Below are 17,358 nucleotides of genomic sequence, written 5' to 3'. Positions count from 1 at the left end.
GAAGCACACCAGGTTTAACCACATGCTCACTAATGCTGCAGCCTTCCCCATCATGATGACACATACTGAAACACACCACACGGACATGTGCTGTGAGCTGTCTGTCTATTGATTTTCCCCCTCCCCCTCCACACTTTCTCTTTCGCTCTCACACTTTCTTTTCACAGAGATGTATGACAATCCCTTGCACTGTATTCAAGGGGTCAAGGTTTGCCTGGTTACCGTGCTCCACTTAACTCTGTCTGGTAGATGCTGTAGCTACACAAGCTGCCTGCAAAGACCATTTCTACTCTGACAGCCATGTAAAAGCAGTCAAGTATTCTGACAGAATACATATATTTGATTATCTTTTTCCCTAAATGGGAATGCATATTGATAGCTCACTCTAGTTGTTCTAGACCTTCTTGGCAGCGGTTTGTCTACTGTAAATGTGTAAATAAACACAGTTTTACAGGTGTGGGTAATAAGAATAGGGTTTGACCTAGGAGTCATAACCACTTAGCTGTTGAGTGACATCAGGAGAACATCCTACAGACCTTTGCCCTTGACTTCATTACTATGTCGCAGGTCTGGTCTTGCTCTTAGACCTCACTTCCACAATCATCAAGAGCTTTTCTACAACTATTTCCTATTCCAGACCTCATATACAGTATGTGCATTGGCCTTAAAAAGTATCTGGACATTTATGTTATACTAAATACCGCCTTGGGAACAGTCTGATCTAAATAACTACAAATATTAAAGTTGGGAGAAATTGTCTGGCATCATTTGTTTGTAGAGATGGCAATTAATCAAAATATTTGCAAATAATCCTACATTTTTTATGGAATTAAATATGGTTCAAGGGCGTGATTAAATATATATTAATTATATTTACTATTATTTATATTATTCATACTGCCAGTAATATTAATAGTATTTTTCTTTATCGAACATGCCCCTTGTAGCCTATTTTTTAAGTGCTACTTAAATGTATACTTATTTTTTTAAGTTCACTGACATTTTTTATTTTTTTTATTTTACCCATATATATTAGGTCTGAATTATGATGTCTAGGGGCATGATTAACCCCTGAGATTCCAAGTCAAGCCACCTAGAAGACCGCTTAAGGTAAATATAGCTTATTATGGACTGGAACGCATATCTCCATGGCAGTGGTATCTCAGCAGAATCTTAAAGGCTGTTAGTTAAGTCCTCAATAATAGATCAGTCTCACAAGTAGGCCATTTGGTATTTTTCCCCTCCTCCTCTCCTTTTCCTCTCCTTTCTCCCTTCTGCCATTTTGACTGGCTGACTCTTGTAAAGGGCTTTTCTCTAGTGGAACCCAGAACAAAAAGCCTTCCAGTAACAACTCATCTACTGCGCTGAACTTTCTGGCACGGCTCCAACGCATTCACACACACTCTCCGGCAAATTGGACTCCCTCCAGAATCATGAAACACGCACACTCATAGTTGAACTGGGCCTCTCTCTTGAATTAGAAAAAAAGCTTTGGAACCCCATATAATCAAGACATACTTGAGTGAGCACATAGCACTGGTCCACTAAAGAACACTGATACACGAGCAGGGTGCCAATCCAAAGGCTCAATCTCACCATGAAACCCCTTTTGAAAGAGGTCTACGCAGTAATCCCTCCAAAAACGTAGAGAAACGGGGGTAGGAGGAGCAAAAAGTGCTGTTCTTCAGTTGAGGACTGGAGCTCTAATACAACTTGAAAAACCTGAATAGCAGCCCTCCTTCTGACATATACTGTACATGTACACCCACACACACATACACACACACTTTTACTCAACTATCCTCCCTAAAATAAAAATACCTATATTTATGAAATGTCCTAAATGGCTTTAAACTGACCTCTGACCAAAATGACATAATAGAAGCAGTGCACCGTTGTTACTGCTCATGCATATGTCTTTAAAAATAGCAAATGCATTCACCCACTCAGTGACTTAGGCAATCATTTGCTGATTTAAATAGTCATCAGAAATGGAAGTAAGGTTATGCTCTATTTTTATTTGCAGACATACAGAAGTAGCAGTCAGATCACGAGCTGAAAACCCTACAGAGGTGTGCAGGATGTTTAACTCTTCACTCATCTGCTTACAGAGTAATAATGCTGAATGCTTAACTGAATAATGCATGGGTACTCTTAAGGTGTGGCTGTCAGCTGATGCTTTTTTTTTTTTTACTCTCTACTTGTGTTTCAAGGTGTCAACGAAACTCCTGTGTAAACACTGGATTTTCTGACAAAGGTTATAAGGTTCTGACTGCTGTTTAAAACAAATAAAAACAAGATGGATGGATGGATGTCTAGGACAGGCAGACAGACAAAAGACAGCTAGATTCTGTATTCAGTAAGGCAAGGTAGCCTGTATATAGTGGGTAAAAAGAAATCATATATTTCTGCTAAAAGCGTGTGTCTAGACAGTATGTGGGCTGTATGAAATCTTGCCCAACAACAGTGATTCATAATACAGTGAAGTGTGGATTGTGCCCACCAGGCTTTTAGTAATTTTGTATTTGGGTATGTGGGCATGTTAAGTGTGTGCGAGCTGGTTCACTGTAAAATGCGCAGACAGAGACACTCATGAGTCTCTTTGTCAGACCCTCTCACCACCTCTCTGTCTAGACATCCAGCGTCTGGAGATACAAGAGAGTTGATGTTTTCGCCTGTGCCAGGTTGCCTAGCACATGTGTGTGTGTGTGCAGTGGGAGCTTTTTAGATGGGATAGTTATTCACTGTGGGTAAGCTTAGCAGCTCAACAGACTTTCTGTGCTTTTTGTAGCACGCCTTAGAGACTCAAACTAAATTCCTGGACGTGCCAGAGGGAAGTGCTTTAGAAGTGCATGGGGCACTTTCAGGGCACAGTTGTTAAAGACAAATTCAGAAGTGTAGTTTTGGAAAACACTCAAAACCTGCTTCTCCCCTCATTCCCTGGCATCGCTCTCATTTTCACTGTAAATCCACTTCCTTCAAAAACATCACAGCTTTCCAAGGTCTGTTTAGGTTGCCAGTGGTACATCTAATTAAAATAAGAGCAGGAACCACTAAATGTGACAGATTGATGCTTGCATCCTTGTGTATTTTTATTCAGTGACAGAGCTGGTTCAGAGGTTCTGTCATAGTAATCAGCAATTGTTGACGTCTTTTATGGAAACAATATTCATTTTACAGGATTAAAAGAGTGGCCACGGAATGCAAACCAGTTTGGCGTTACAATCAGAAAAGTTGTTCCAAATGTTTGTCACCAATCTTAGACTAAACACTAATGCGTTTAGTGTCGTTAATGCGCATACTGCATAGAAGAGGACTCACGGTCTACTCCTCCCTCTGTCCTCTCCTTCACTCCCTCCCTCTGAAACTCTGAAAGAGAGAGCTGGAGGACTGCCAGAGTACGCGACTGCACAGTACACACACATGCACACACACTAAAGCACAGCTACACACTGGCCTACATATACTTCCACTGCGCTGATTGAGTGCCCCACTGAACTTCTCCAGCCAATCGCAGATGGGGAGGAGTGCAAGTCAGCCAGAAACAAAGCAAAAGAGTTAAAGCAAAAACGAAAAAAATAAATAACTCAATCTGCTCACCAAGAATGGAAATTATATGTGGGAATGACGGGGCACCTGAATGATGTTAAATTTGCCTAAGAAGAAAGCTCAGTGGACCATGAAGATGGTAGTGTTGGCCAATCAAATATACACTCTGTACCTTAACACACACACAAAGAAACATGAACTCCTGGATAAACTTACATGCAGCCGCAAACATTCAACAAAACACTAAAACAGGGTCATCAGGAGGTCATATAAAAGAGCAATGATTCCCTACCAAAGGGCTACCTGAAAAGGTACATGAAAATAAAAAAAATATTTTAAATATTTATATTTATATTATTGCAAATATATATTTTTTTATTATTTTTTTAAAGTATATTTTATAAATGTAAATAATAATCTTGATAAATCAGATGTTTAGATTAAAAAAGCAAATAAATGAATATCTTGTGTGCAAGGTTATAAACTGAAGTGAATGACACTATTGTGAGATATTATTACTGTTAAATTTGTAATTTATTCCAGTAATGACATTATAGAATCATTCCTCCAGTCTTCAGTGTCACATGACCCTTCAGAAATCATTCTAATATGTTAATAAAACCTATTATTGTAAAAGTTGAAAATGTATTTTTGTGGAAGCCATGCATGATATTCTGTTCAGGATTATTTGATTAATATAAAGTTTAAAATAACAGAACTTATTTGAAAATTGAAGTTTTTTGTAATAATGTAAAAGTCTAAAGTATATTTAATAAATAAAAATATTATATAAAACTAATCATAAAATATACAATTTGTTTTTAGTGTAAGTGAACTTTTTACATTTTTGTTTCTTTTTCTCTTCTTTCTTTTTTTCTATTATTTTTCGGTTATGTATTCTTAAAGGATACACATAAAAGACTCATGCTGGTCAGCAACTGGTAGAAAATCAAAGCTCTTTCTTCATCCTTATATTTATCTTGGCTGTTTTGACCAAGCTTTACTCTTCCCCTGACTGTCTCCACCTTTTTTTCTTTTTCGTGGTGTAATTCCTCTCTGCATTGAGCAATCTGGTGTGATGCATGGTGTGATAGTGAAGCTGATATAACCACACAGCAGATTACACTATGATCCTTAGTTTAATCTCCACTCGCTCTCTGTACGCACACACTGTATGTGTACATACACACATTGCACACTAAGTCAGCTCATATGACCAACCACCTGATTAATCCTCAAGTTTAGAGACTAATCCACACACTGCACATCACACCACTGAGAAATTGTCTTTACTACGCATACTGTATACAATATGCCTATAAAAAACAACAAGTCAAAATAACTATAATGTATTAACCAGAGGTTGAATGCGTATTCAGACGAACACTACAACTCAGCATAACACTGCATGTCAGAAATCCTGACATGTTGTTGTTCCAAGCCTTTTGTGTTCTCCTGGAAAATCATTGGATCCCACTGCACAGCTGCAGGAAGAGGGGAAAAAAATAGAAGGGAGCAAATAGCTGGGTGGAAGAAAAGGAAAAGTAAAACAAACAGGGGGAAGAAGTGGGGAGAGGAGAGACAGGAAAGGCACACTAACCCATATTTACCAAGCAGCACTGCGAGGGAAGAAAATCTGTGGGGAAAGGCAACGACTTTAGATCGACCACTCAGACCAATAATGCACACACTATCATGTGTGGCACTCATATTGCAAACACTAACACACATCAGCGTCATATTCTCACTCGCACATGTGCAAATCAATCGGTCTAAAAGCCCTTTCAGTCGACAGCTGATGTCATTCCCAGCTAGATCATCAGCAATCCTCTCCCACTGGACCAATCTCTATCTATCCGTCTGTCTCTACTTCTCTGTTTGCTCTCTCTTTCTTTTGATGTAGCTTTATTGGAAAAAGTGCACAATGTGGGTAGTGTACGACTTCACATGAATTAAAAATCATTTTAGTGATGTTTTTTCCAAGATTGTAAGATATTGTACTTCACTTTACAAATACCAAACCTATACAAAACCCACTGCTTTTTACATTACAACACCACAGCGACCAGTTTTACTGCATCCAATACCACAATCAGTGGTAAATAAACACACAACATTCAGTGAGAAGCAAACATAAACCACGTATATGAGCAACCGTATATCCTCTACAATGCCAGTGTTTCAGCAGACTAAGATCTCTTCATACAGTGTTGAATAATGAGCTGTTTGTATACAAACAATGTTGATACTGTATGTTTCCCTCAAGGTCTATACACAACACAGGAGAGTGTAACCTCGCACCCCCACCCACCCCTTCACAGTAATCTGAGAGAAAGAGAAGGAGGCAAACTTAGAAAAAAAAAGAGAAGGAAGAGAGAGAAGGCGAGGGGCCTCTTTTTCTGGTACCCCATGTAACCCCTTATTGGGCCTCTACACAGAGAGAAATAAAAAACAGAAAGGGAAAGTTTAGTGGTAAACCTTTCAGTGATAATAATAAAAATTGTGTGTAAATAAATACACACACAAACACACACACACATTACTACATATGGTCACTCATGCGCACATGCTTTCATCCAAAGAAAAGCACTATCTTTAAAGCATATGAGCAAGGAAATGCATACTGTTCCCAGAAAAGGGATGTGTGTGTATGTCTGTGTCCATTTGCTTGTGTGCATGTCAAAAGCATCAACACTCCCTGCGGGAATGAGAGAAACAAGGAGAAACAGACTCAGAGCCTCTTAACTACTCCTTAAAAACAAAGGGGGTGTCGTAAAGGGTATATGAATATACTGCTCTGTGAACCCTGCATGCTTGGTTTGCAGGATTCAGAGAGTGTGACTGTTTGCGAGTGCAATCAATGAGGAGCATGTTTGCTCATTAAACCCTGTGACCCTCAATGCCATTCAAGCAAACTATTACTGTACACTTCAGTTCAAAAGTTTGGGGTCAGTAAGATTTTTTTTATGTTTTTGGAAAGAAGTCTCTTAAGCTCACCAAGGCTCCATGTATTTGATCAAAAATATAGTGAAAATAGCAAAACTTTGAAATATTGTTACAATTTAAAATAACAGTTGTCTAGTTTAATATATTTTAAAATGCAATTTAATATGCCAAAAATTTATTTTCAGTGTTGCAATATGCTGATTTGGTAATCAAGACACCTTTCTTCTTATTGTCTTGTCATCAGAGTTGAAAACAGGTGTCTTAATATTTTTGTGGAAAACATGCTAGATTTTCTCAGCATTTTTTATGAATAGAAAGTTCTCAAAAACAGCATTTATTTGAAATAGAAATAATTTATATGTCTTTACCTTGACTGTGTTTGATCAATTTGTGAATTATTTATAATTGAAGCATTCATTTGTTTTAAAAAATCTTGTTGTCAAACTTTTGAAAGATAGTGTAGCAACTTCTTTAATCAAATCATACATTATTTTATATTAATTTTATTAGTACTGTGCATTTTTGTGTCAAGAACAATATCATTTTGTTTGACCATTTATCACCCTCTCAACCCCTTTAACCACTTTGTTGCTGCTGTGCTTAGAAAGAAAAGGTTCAACCAAATATGAAAATTTTGTCATCATTTATTTACCCTCAAGTCAATAACATTTATAGTGTGTTGGACCTGCTGTAGACTAACTAGGTTAAATCTTACAATGGTTTTTTTTATGGAGAGGGATTGACTGGCGCATATGCAAAGACAGAGAATGATCTTTTTTGAGCATGTGCAATGCAAAGGAAGAACAAATGAGAGACAGATGAATACAGACAAACAGTGAGAGCAACTTGTCAGTGTTGGCATTCTGACTAATACGTACATGAGATACCCAGGAGCTGTAGAGCGATTTCATGCCCCCATAAACACCGCAGCACAAATAGAAGTATAGAGAGAGGGATGGGGGAGGAGGGCAAACAAAGGTAAATGGAACAAAACTTAGCAAATCTAACAAAAAAATGCAGGGAGTGTTAGAGATTAGAGCAGCTGCCTTCAAATTTGTGCCAAAAGGCATGTGCTGCATTACTTTAGCCCAAAATGTTCCTGATATACTGCTTCCTCACTCTGACTGAGCTGGCTGATAACAAACTGCTGATGTGTACAGCAGCTGGAACCGTTGCAGGCTTTACTGCTAAGTCAGCGCTTCGGCCCCATTCAGCTTGATCCACTGGCCTCCACTGACATCCATATCCCCAGAGCTGACCCCGGGGCAGGTTAAAGACAGGTGTGTAAACACTGAAGGTGCAGTGAAAAGAGATAAGCCTCTGCTGATAGTGAGCAAGGCAATGGACTCTTAAACCAGATAACAGCCATGTGCCGATGACCTCACCACCTGCAGAACGTCTGATGGGCCTGTTATTTAGAACACACTGTATTGATAAGAGGTGTTGGTCTGGCACAGTGTCACAAACTGTACTCTTATGACATCAGTTCATGGAAAAGACTTTGACTTTAAGAGAACTTCAGATTGAGAAAAATTCCTGCACAGTTTAGCTCCAACCCAAATTAAAAAACAGCTGTTTTCTATTTTAATATATTTTAAAATGTCATTTAATTATTTCTGTGATGGTACGGTAATGCTGGATTTCCAGCAGCCATTACTCCAGCCTGCTCAGAATGTCATAGTTCACACAAGCAATCAAGGGAGATATTTCTCTAAATGTGTTTTTAAAAATCAAGCTTTTTTTTTCAAAAAAACTTTTTAAGTAAAAATGCAGCAAAGCGTGACACAATCACAGGCAATCAAAAATAATTTGAGGTTTAATATACTATGCAGTATTTGGACAAATGAGATTTCACAGTGGAAGCTACCATGTGATTTTTGCAGCTATAGGATAAAATGTGAAGATAAATGAAATCGTTCAACTTGGCATCTGATCAAACCTGTAGCTCTGTAAAGTTTCCTAGACTTTTGACTAAGTGTCAGGCATCTACTTGTCAGGCTCTGTCAGATACATAAGCCAACATAAATTTGACTACCAAATGTCCATGTGGCCTCTGGTGTTATGTCACAGAAAATAAATTTGCTTAGTCAAGGAGAATAGAAAGTCTTACATCATCACAAACCCATATTTAGACACCTGCTCCACAATCGACTCAATCTACCATAATCTGGGTTAATCAATCCAATCTTTTGTCTAATCAATTGTCGACACACGCATATCCACACCAAATCAGACCCTCTGCGTCACCACAACCAAGCTAATAACCGCCAATCCTGTCTGACAGTGTTTCTGTGTTATCTCTCAAAGGGCTGATGACTGAGATTGTCGCTGAGTATGTATTTCCCTAAAACTGTCATTTCCTTCTGTTCACTGCAATAATCACTCTCTACAAAGCCACATCTCTTCTCATTACTGCTGACTTTGTCTGGCCAAAAGCTCCTGACATAGAGATCTAGCTTTATAGTGCTCAATTAAAGTTTAAACGAGAACTATTTATCTGCACCGTGACGGGCAGACCTAAGTAATTGGAAATGATGGGTTGGGAACAAAACAAATTAAAGTTTCAAAAGCCTAAGGTCAAGAGCTGCAAGCAAGCACACCTTTAGAAAACTGAGCGGGTACAATAAGGGCAAGGAAAAGGTGGGAAGAAGCACAGGCTGAACTAGAAATGCATTCAAATGTCTTTACCGCAGCATATCTGCTTCTGACATGCTGATGTAGATGCTGTCCCATCAGGAAGTCTGTGTTTTTTTTTTTTTTTTTTTTTTTATCAAATGTTTTCAAATATGAAATGTTCAATTAAATTGATAGAAAATGGCTTACTTCCGTGTTGCAACATAAGGTGGATGCTTTACTGTAACCATAGCAAAACATCTATGACCCCAGTGACCCTCACTTCAAGACCTCTCATGCATATTAACATGACCAGACATGTATAAAAGCACAAAACATCAACATTAAGACATGCCACACATGTACATGAATTAACAGTCATAGCCACTGCAATATCTGCACACACCTCCCACACATCTTCTCAGCACTTTCAAAAGGAAATTCGCCCTACAGTACTTATTTTTCTAAATTAATATTAGATCTCATTGTGAACAATTAATCAGTTTCATTTATTTATTTATTGTTTAGCAACATATGCAAGACTTCTCCAATTATTTCATCCACTCAAACCCGTTCTGACAAGCTTGCATTCACCTGCCTCTATCCACATCACAAAATCCAATCAACAACAGATAGATAAAATCACATGTATAAAACTTCCCATTCTACACTTTTTCATTTTTGATAATCCATTACTCTCTGATGTACATCACAATATGGAAGAAAAGATCAGTCGCTATATAGTAGATATTATGTACATGTATATGCATGTATTATGTGCATAAAAAACATATGTTGTATTTGTTTACCCCTCCCTCTTGACAATAAACAGATTACAGGGAAAATCTTAAGTAGTGCACCTACATCCTGGAACTTTGCAGAGTGAAATTCGCAGAATACATACCCTCTGGAGGGTGACTGGAACGCTTTCATCACTGTGACTGAAAGATTTCTATTGGGCCTAGTTTGGCAGCTCAGCATATTAAGTGTTCCAGGAACAATTATGGTGCAACGCAATATAGTAGTAGCTTGTTCTTTTTAAGTTACATAATCTGATTATATTTCAGATGTGAGATAAACAGCAGGGTTACGCAAGGTAATAACATAGCAAAGAGGATAGAGACGAGTGTGTGTGGGGGACACGAGATTAAAAGCAGATTAAAAGCAGTGAGCAGGCAAATGTGCATGTGTGTGTGAGAGAGACCCTCAAGAGATATCTCTTAAAACTTTATAAAATTACCCAAATGAATGCTTGAAGCACTGAATAATTTAAAGGCTGAATTTTAAGAGTAAAGTACCTCATTTGGCACAAGAGGAATGATCTGTATCTGCTGGAGCTCATTGTGAAAGAAAACGATAAATCAATAAAATCTCAATCACTTGTACACCTGCATAAGAAATCTTTTCAAAAACACTAAATTCTTCACAATCACATTTAGTCTGACCATATAACCAGATCATTAAATAAAGACACAGCTTTTTCCAGTAACATTTAGTCCAGAGAGTAGGAGAAGGGTGCTGTAATGTGCTATAACAGTCTCTCTCTCTCTCTCTCTCTCTCTCTCTCTCTCTCTCTCTCTCTCTCTCTCTCTCTCTCTCTCTCTCCCTCTCTTTCTCTCTCTCTTTCTCCTGCAGAGTCACACCAGTATGTTCAACAGAAACAAAGGAATGTCTTTATGAGATCACATTTCATCCAAACCCTCTCATTAAAGCAGAGAGGACCAGTGACCCGGTAGCCATAGTGATGCAGCTTATCATTTTTGCACCTGTACTTGGTCGTTGTCTGGATAAGACATCTTAGACCTACTTTTTTTTTTTCTTAATTTAACTCATTTTCTATTCTTAATTAGCTAGGAAACTGGCCTTTCTTGCAGGTTTTGAAACATTTTACTGTAAAATGCAAATATTGAGAGGGTTGTGGTGGGTCTCAATACTTATGTTTTCATCCTTCAAGAATCTTTTTTCAAGTATAAAGCATCTATCCATCAATACAGGGTTTAAGTGAAGTAGTTTTTTATCGCAATGTTGAGATATTCTGAGGTTATGTTAAAACCAGCACCTAAACTCCGTACACACAGATCTGCTCCGAGTTGTAAGACGTTTGCTGGAATGTGTGTCATATTTAGAGCTCAAGGTAACGCATGAGCAAAGATCAGTGGGACATGTTTAGACATTTATCCACATATCAGAAATGGCAGCAGGGACCACTGGTTCTGATAGAGACCAGGGGGAGGTGTGTTTATTTGTGTAAACTCATGCTAGAATTGAAGTTATAGTATTTGATCATAAAACATGTTTGACTGACAGGTAATGTTTTGCATAGCAGTTTGAGAAACATGATCGTGCTCATATACTGTCCTGAATGTTAGATGAGTCAGTGTGTAAACAGTTCCACGCTGAGCTGGATTCCACATAGTTTGCCGTTGCCACAGACCTGGCATTAACTCTCCTTTTACTATTATAATTCATGGCTATTTATGGCCAATGGGACAGGCAAGTGGGGCCTCATACTGCAAACTCAGTCCTTGACCTTGCACCCACAACCCCACCATACACCCCCTCCCCCAACCCACCCTGGCTCTGTAAGTGAAAGGCCGATATGTCTTGTGCTGGCTTTGCCCATGGCCATGACATTCCCTCTGAAAGCAGTCCTGCCTGGTGACTGCTAAGAAGAAGCTTGTGCCATTTTGAGTTGTTACACAATTCCTAATGCCATTCAACACCTACATAAACAGTCTGGGCAGCTTCTAGAGCGGGTACATTTCTTGTGCCAAGTTTTATGTAAGCCATGCTGCATAGATATGAACATAAAGGCATTTAGATACATAGGCATGTTTTAGGCTTGGGTCTGATGATATAGTATTTATTGCTTTTAAGAATTATCACAAGACAAAGTCCATTTAAACTAACTTGAGCAAATAGTTTTGTCACAAATTTTCCATACTGAGCATGGCTAATTTGCTGTTTATTTTTATGCTGGCATCTAAATAGTTTGTTTATAGGAGATGTCACTGAGCTTGCTGCACCGCTGAGTCATGTGCACGTGAACCCTCGAAACCTTTCCAGTTCTCTGTGCGTGAGTAAGCGTGGCAAAACATGCCAGAACATGTGTTTCTTGTTGTGATACAGAATGAAAATGCTGCACGGAACAAAACAGACACTTGCCCACCTTATGACACGCATTATCTAGCACAGTGGACCTCAGCCTTGTTCCTGAAGGGGCCCTCCAACAGTACACATGTTGGATGTCTGCTTAAAGTGAAAGTTTGCCCAAAAATTACTTCCCCTCATGTCATTCCAAACATGTATGACTCTCTTTCTTCTGTAAAACACGAAAAAAAATATTCTGATGAATGTAGTCAACCAAATGGTTTGAGGTCCCATTGGCTTCCATAATATGGACAAAAATAAATGCTATGGGAGTCCATGGGACCCAAATCTGTTTGGTTACCAACATTCTGCAAAATATCTTATTTTTTGTTCCAAGGAGGAAAGAAAGTCATACAGGCTTGGAATGACATGAGGGTGAATAAATGATGACAGAATATCCCTTCATATCTGATTAAACTTATCATTAGAAGAGACATCTAAAAATGTGTAGTATATGTGGTGGCCTTTAGGACACAGTTGGGTAGTGGAGCGCTTACCTTCCAACCAGCTGAACTGTTGCTGTCACCTTTGTCTTTAAAGTATGGGACGCTTCTGACCATCCAGTCGTAGATCTGGGACAGTGTCAGTCTCTTGTCTGGGGTGCTCTCTATGGCTTTTGTGATAAGGTCTGCGTAGGACAGGTTGCCCCATGCGTTCCTCCTTGAAGATGACTTCCGGGGAGTTTGCTGTTGGCTGCTCTGACCGCTTGTCCCTGGACTCGCTGTTGCAGAAGTGGGCTGAGAAGAAAGTGGGGAGCCTGTGTTCTCCTGACCGCTAGTGGGATGCAATTCCTCGGTCAAGCTTGGGCTGCCATTGTCCTCTCTTTCATCCACACTGTTGGCACTGATTGCCATAGCGTTGTCATCCTCATCATCATCTTCCTCTGGGATTATATCTGTGTCGTGGGAAGCAGGCTTTGCCGAGCTGGACTCTGGCAGAGGCCAAGTGCATGATCTCGGCCGTTTCTGTGGCTCAAAATCTGGATCGATGGCTACCTCCAGAGAGGACAGTGGCTCCAGGCTCATCTCTGCCATTGCCTCTACCAGCCTTCTCTGACGCTCCTCTGTACTGTCTTGATCAATGATAAACAGGCAGTGGGAAGCGGTCACAGTCGCATTCCATGAATGCACCTAAATATCTAAATGGTGTTTAAATGCTTCTTGAGCGACTTGTGCAAATCTTAATGATAATTGATACCCCTCCCTGTGTTTCAGAAAGACAAAAAAAATACAAATTATGAACAACTTTGCATTATATATGTATATGTACACACACGTACATATTGAAAAGTGAAGTGAAGTGAAAAAAAAGTGGTGTTTAAATTATATAATTTGCATTATAGAAAGCCAGACAGATAAAGAATATGCACTTTAAATGTAACATTTTGCCATCCAAATAAGTAAGTTTTAAGCTACTGTTTCAAAAAAAACATTAAAGGTTTCATCGTGTTTAATAGGTGTCTGATGAATCAGTGAAAATTAAAGGCTTCTGGAAAAATGCGGTTTGCGCGCGCACGCGTATGCGTTGGTACGCGCAACACTCACGTGAAGGTATAAACAAAGATTAGCGTGTATACTGTACGCAAAGTGCTCCGCTTTCATTGATGGCACATATTGCTCGCTACACTTTCATAATGACACACTCTGACTCAGATTATTTGTATTCCAGTTGAAATGACCGCACGAATGAGATATAAAGCCACTGTTATTGTGAAGGTGAAGAATTTAGGACTTAAATATATAATTGCCATTCCATAACAGTATTAAGTATCATTCAGTATTAATAATATTATAGCTGGCTGGATTCAGTGAAACAGCGTGCATACAAAGTGGACCAACAAGCGAAACATTTGAAATGTCTGTAATGTTTAAAATTAACTGATATATCCATCGTTTTCAAAGCCGAATTAACAAAACTGTGATTTCAAAGACAATTTAATCACTTCTTACTATGTATTTGCTCACACTGCGCACGTAAATCGCAACTGTCCGCCAAAATTTCGTGACAGCACAACTATTGTACCTAATGTAAATAAATCCATTAGCCTACATTAATATGAGCTCATGCATGAGTATACATTATAATAATAGAATGCAAAATGCAATACCTCAACACCCGTTTCTCTTCTCTGTGTCGCACTCCACTCACTTGGTGCACTGATGTAATACAACTATATCTCTCCAGCGCACTTCGCCAGTAGCCACGGACAAAGCGCCACAACGTCACTGCACACAACCATCACAAGCAGCAAGTCGCTGTAGTGACAAAAGAATTGAATTGTCAGAGCCAAGGAACATTCAGCGGGCTACAATTAAAACTCCGTTATGTCAGATCAAGACTCCTATAATAGCGAGGACAGAACTACGCGTGCTCATAGACCGTTCTGATCGTTTTGTGGTGTTTGCCAGTTTGACCCGATGTCTCTTTGCATTCCGATGACTCTTTAACAATTAAAGGTAACGTTAGAGACGCAACTATCGCTTAATAACTGTGCCTTGTTAGAGCGCGCACCTGTGCATCCTTGTCACTAACGGTACACTGCAAAAAAAAAATCCCATCCAGAAAGCCCCTTCTCTCTCTGCACCAAACTATCTAAAGGCACAGGAGGACTATCTACTCTAATCGTCTGTCATCACTCAAGCCAGCTCAATTTAGGACCGAGTGACTGGAGAAGGGCGAGAAGAGGAACGCAGCCTCTAGCGCTGACAGGGACCTGCCCCCTAGATTCCGCGCATTGGATCGCCTCTTAAAGGGCCAGTGCTCCCCATCACAGCTGCCAACAGGAGAGAGGACATGTTCAAACAAGTCACTCCAAGCACTGAGAACCCATATCAGTTGATCGGTTTTCCAAATATAGATACAGTTTGAGAAATTGTAGTTAAGACATGCAAACAACATTATTTATCTGGGCACATTATCTGGAATGTGTTGTAGATTAGAGACTACACTTTCAGGTAACACAAGTAGCCAGAATTAGATAGTAGTACAGTATTGAGGGAGTTCGTGTGACAAATTTAGTTATAATCAGATGCCTGATAAGTAATATCTTAAAGGAACAGTTTAAGTGGACAAAGTATTATTTTCTTGAAAACATGTTCGAAGCATGTCTTTATGGTGGTTTGAAATGAAAATTCACCCAATTCACCATGAAAGTAGCCCATGTTTTACTGGTAAGCAATTTTTGAAGGCATAGAATTGTGTTATTTATTTATTTATTTTATTTTTATTTATTTTATATTTTCGTGAAGAACAGCCTAAAAGTGAAGTCATGAAATTGTGCTCGTAAAATAACATTCACAATCATGTTTTTGGCATAGTGAATCACTCCCATTATCTGCAAGAATCAATGGAATTTGTCATCCATGTCATCAAACACTGAGTGACACATCTAAAGGCAAAATTTAACTGAACACAAATTATGTTTCAGAACTATAGCAAAACAAGAGTTCAGTTCCAAATCTGTATTTTCACAATACTAGGAATAGACTGCTGAATGAGTCTCCGAGAGTCACTGCATGAGGACATTTTTTTTTCGAAAATATTTGGTAATGAATAATAATAATAATAAAAACAGTTTTACTTGCTCTGGGTCCAATGACAAATGTTGAGGCATGTCTTGTATTTACCATCCACTGGCCCTTTAATCCCTGCGTGAAGTCGTCCTTCATGATACGCCCCCTGCTGCCAGCCTCTCTTTATTCAAACACATGACGTAATTCATAATAAAGAAATTTGCTACGCCGTTAGCGCTCCTCCAGTGCAGTGACGTCTGATCAAAACACGAGCACATCTTGTTCCTGCAGATGAATCGTGAATCCAACGATATTTGTAAAGGAATGCGCTCTCTTCTTCCACATGTCTGCATCGGCACATAATAACATTTAGCGAGATACATGCTGATTAATTATGACATGTATGCAGGTTCAGAGTCTGAAGTAACGTTACCTTGTGAAAACACGCAGAACTGATTACATCATCGCACGGTTTGTGTGGGATATTAAAGGGGTGCTTATCTGTGATACTATTGCATGGCCAACAACAAGTGGCACTAAAGGCTGTTTTCTTATTCAGGCACTAAAGATTTAACAACATTGTTTGCTCCTCCATTCACTCCTTATCTTTTCAAAATCTGCCCTCCCCCCTGCTGTCTCCCTTTCCTTTGTTCCTAACCCTGCGTGGATGGAAAAGTCTTCAAGTGACCTCTACAATAACTGTGTGTAGACACTAGCTCTTGTAAATGTCTAAAATGGTTCCTCGATACAATAGACACTAGCTATATTTCCAGTAATGTCAATGTAGATTACACCTATTGTTATTTGGAAGCTGAAAGTCTATGTGTTGCTCCAAGGTCTCTTGTGGGACATGTATTTATGGAACTTATTTTCCTTTAGCCTGTATAAATGTTTGTCCAGTATCCCTGAGCATATGGTAATAGATGTATTGTGCAGATTTGTTTGTAGGTGTAGGTGCCTAGTCTACTCTCTGAGAGGAACAGATAGGAAGCTGAAAAATGCTTTGCTAGTGTCATGTAAAACAATAACACAGAGGGTGTGAACAGGCGACATAACTATCTTCCACTGCCACCTTCAGCCCAAAATGAGAAATGACAGAAAATAGACCCTTTAAATGTTAAGATTTTGAAGAAACTGAATTGGTGACCGTTTTTGGAGCTTATGCTCACCATGATTGGTTCCAAGACGAAAAGAATTAACAATTTAAGAACTGAAGTCCATTTCCACCACATAAGAAAAAATGTCGTAATTGTAACTTTTTGTTTATAACAATTATTATTATTTAAATATGGAAAAAAAACACTTCCATATTTAAGGAAGCGTAACTGCATACATCTGCATTAATAATGAAACATTTAAATATAAATTTTGCCATTTAATTTTTTTCTTCCTCAGAGAGAAAGTGTATTCCAAAGTACAGTACATAAAGTACTAAATACCACAGAATACATTATCCACTAGAGGGTGCTAGACATCTTATTTGACAGTATGCATTCTCCTTTTGCAGTCCATGAGGTTAGGTTTGCATATTAATGGGGATGTGTGAGCATATGGATGATTCCACTTGCATTTGAAGTCATAAGATACA

At 38.9% G+C, this 17,358-nt stretch overlaps 1 protein-coding gene across 2 annotated transcripts in view; it reads right to left on the bottom strand.

Moving 5' to 3' along the window:
- The window catches only part of LOC132092347 (forkhead box protein O3-like), a 28,964-nt gene extending 14,014 nt beyond the window's left edge, over positions 1-14,950 (bottom strand). The window contains exons 1-3 of one of the 2 annotated variants that reach the window (XM_059498532.1): positions 14,770-14,950; positions 14,366-14,513; positions 12,756-13,461 (exon numbers count right to left, since the gene is read on the bottom strand). In XM_059498532.1, the coding sequence (XP_059354515.1) occupies positions 12,756-13,292 (537 nt within the window). In that variant the 5' untranslated portion in view covers positions 13,293-13,461; positions 14,366-14,513; positions 14,770-14,950. Of the gene's footprint in view, positions 1-12,755; positions 13,462-14,365 lie in introns of both variants that reach the window. The other variant, XM_059498531.1, reaches the window with a different exon arrangement.
- Positions 14,951-17,358: the final 2,408 nt, after the last annotated feature.

The sequence above is a fragment of the Carassius carassius genome, chromosome 18 (assembly GCF_963082965.1).
Source record: "Carassius carassius chromosome 18, fCarCar2.1, whole genome shotgun sequence".
NCBI classification, from domain to species: domain Eukaryota; kingdom Metazoa; phylum Chordata; class Actinopteri; order Cypriniformes; family Cyprinidae; genus Carassius; species Carassius carassius.
The sequence above is the reverse complement of the archived record's forward strand: the minus strand, read 5'-3'. Positions and strand labels throughout refer to the sequence as shown.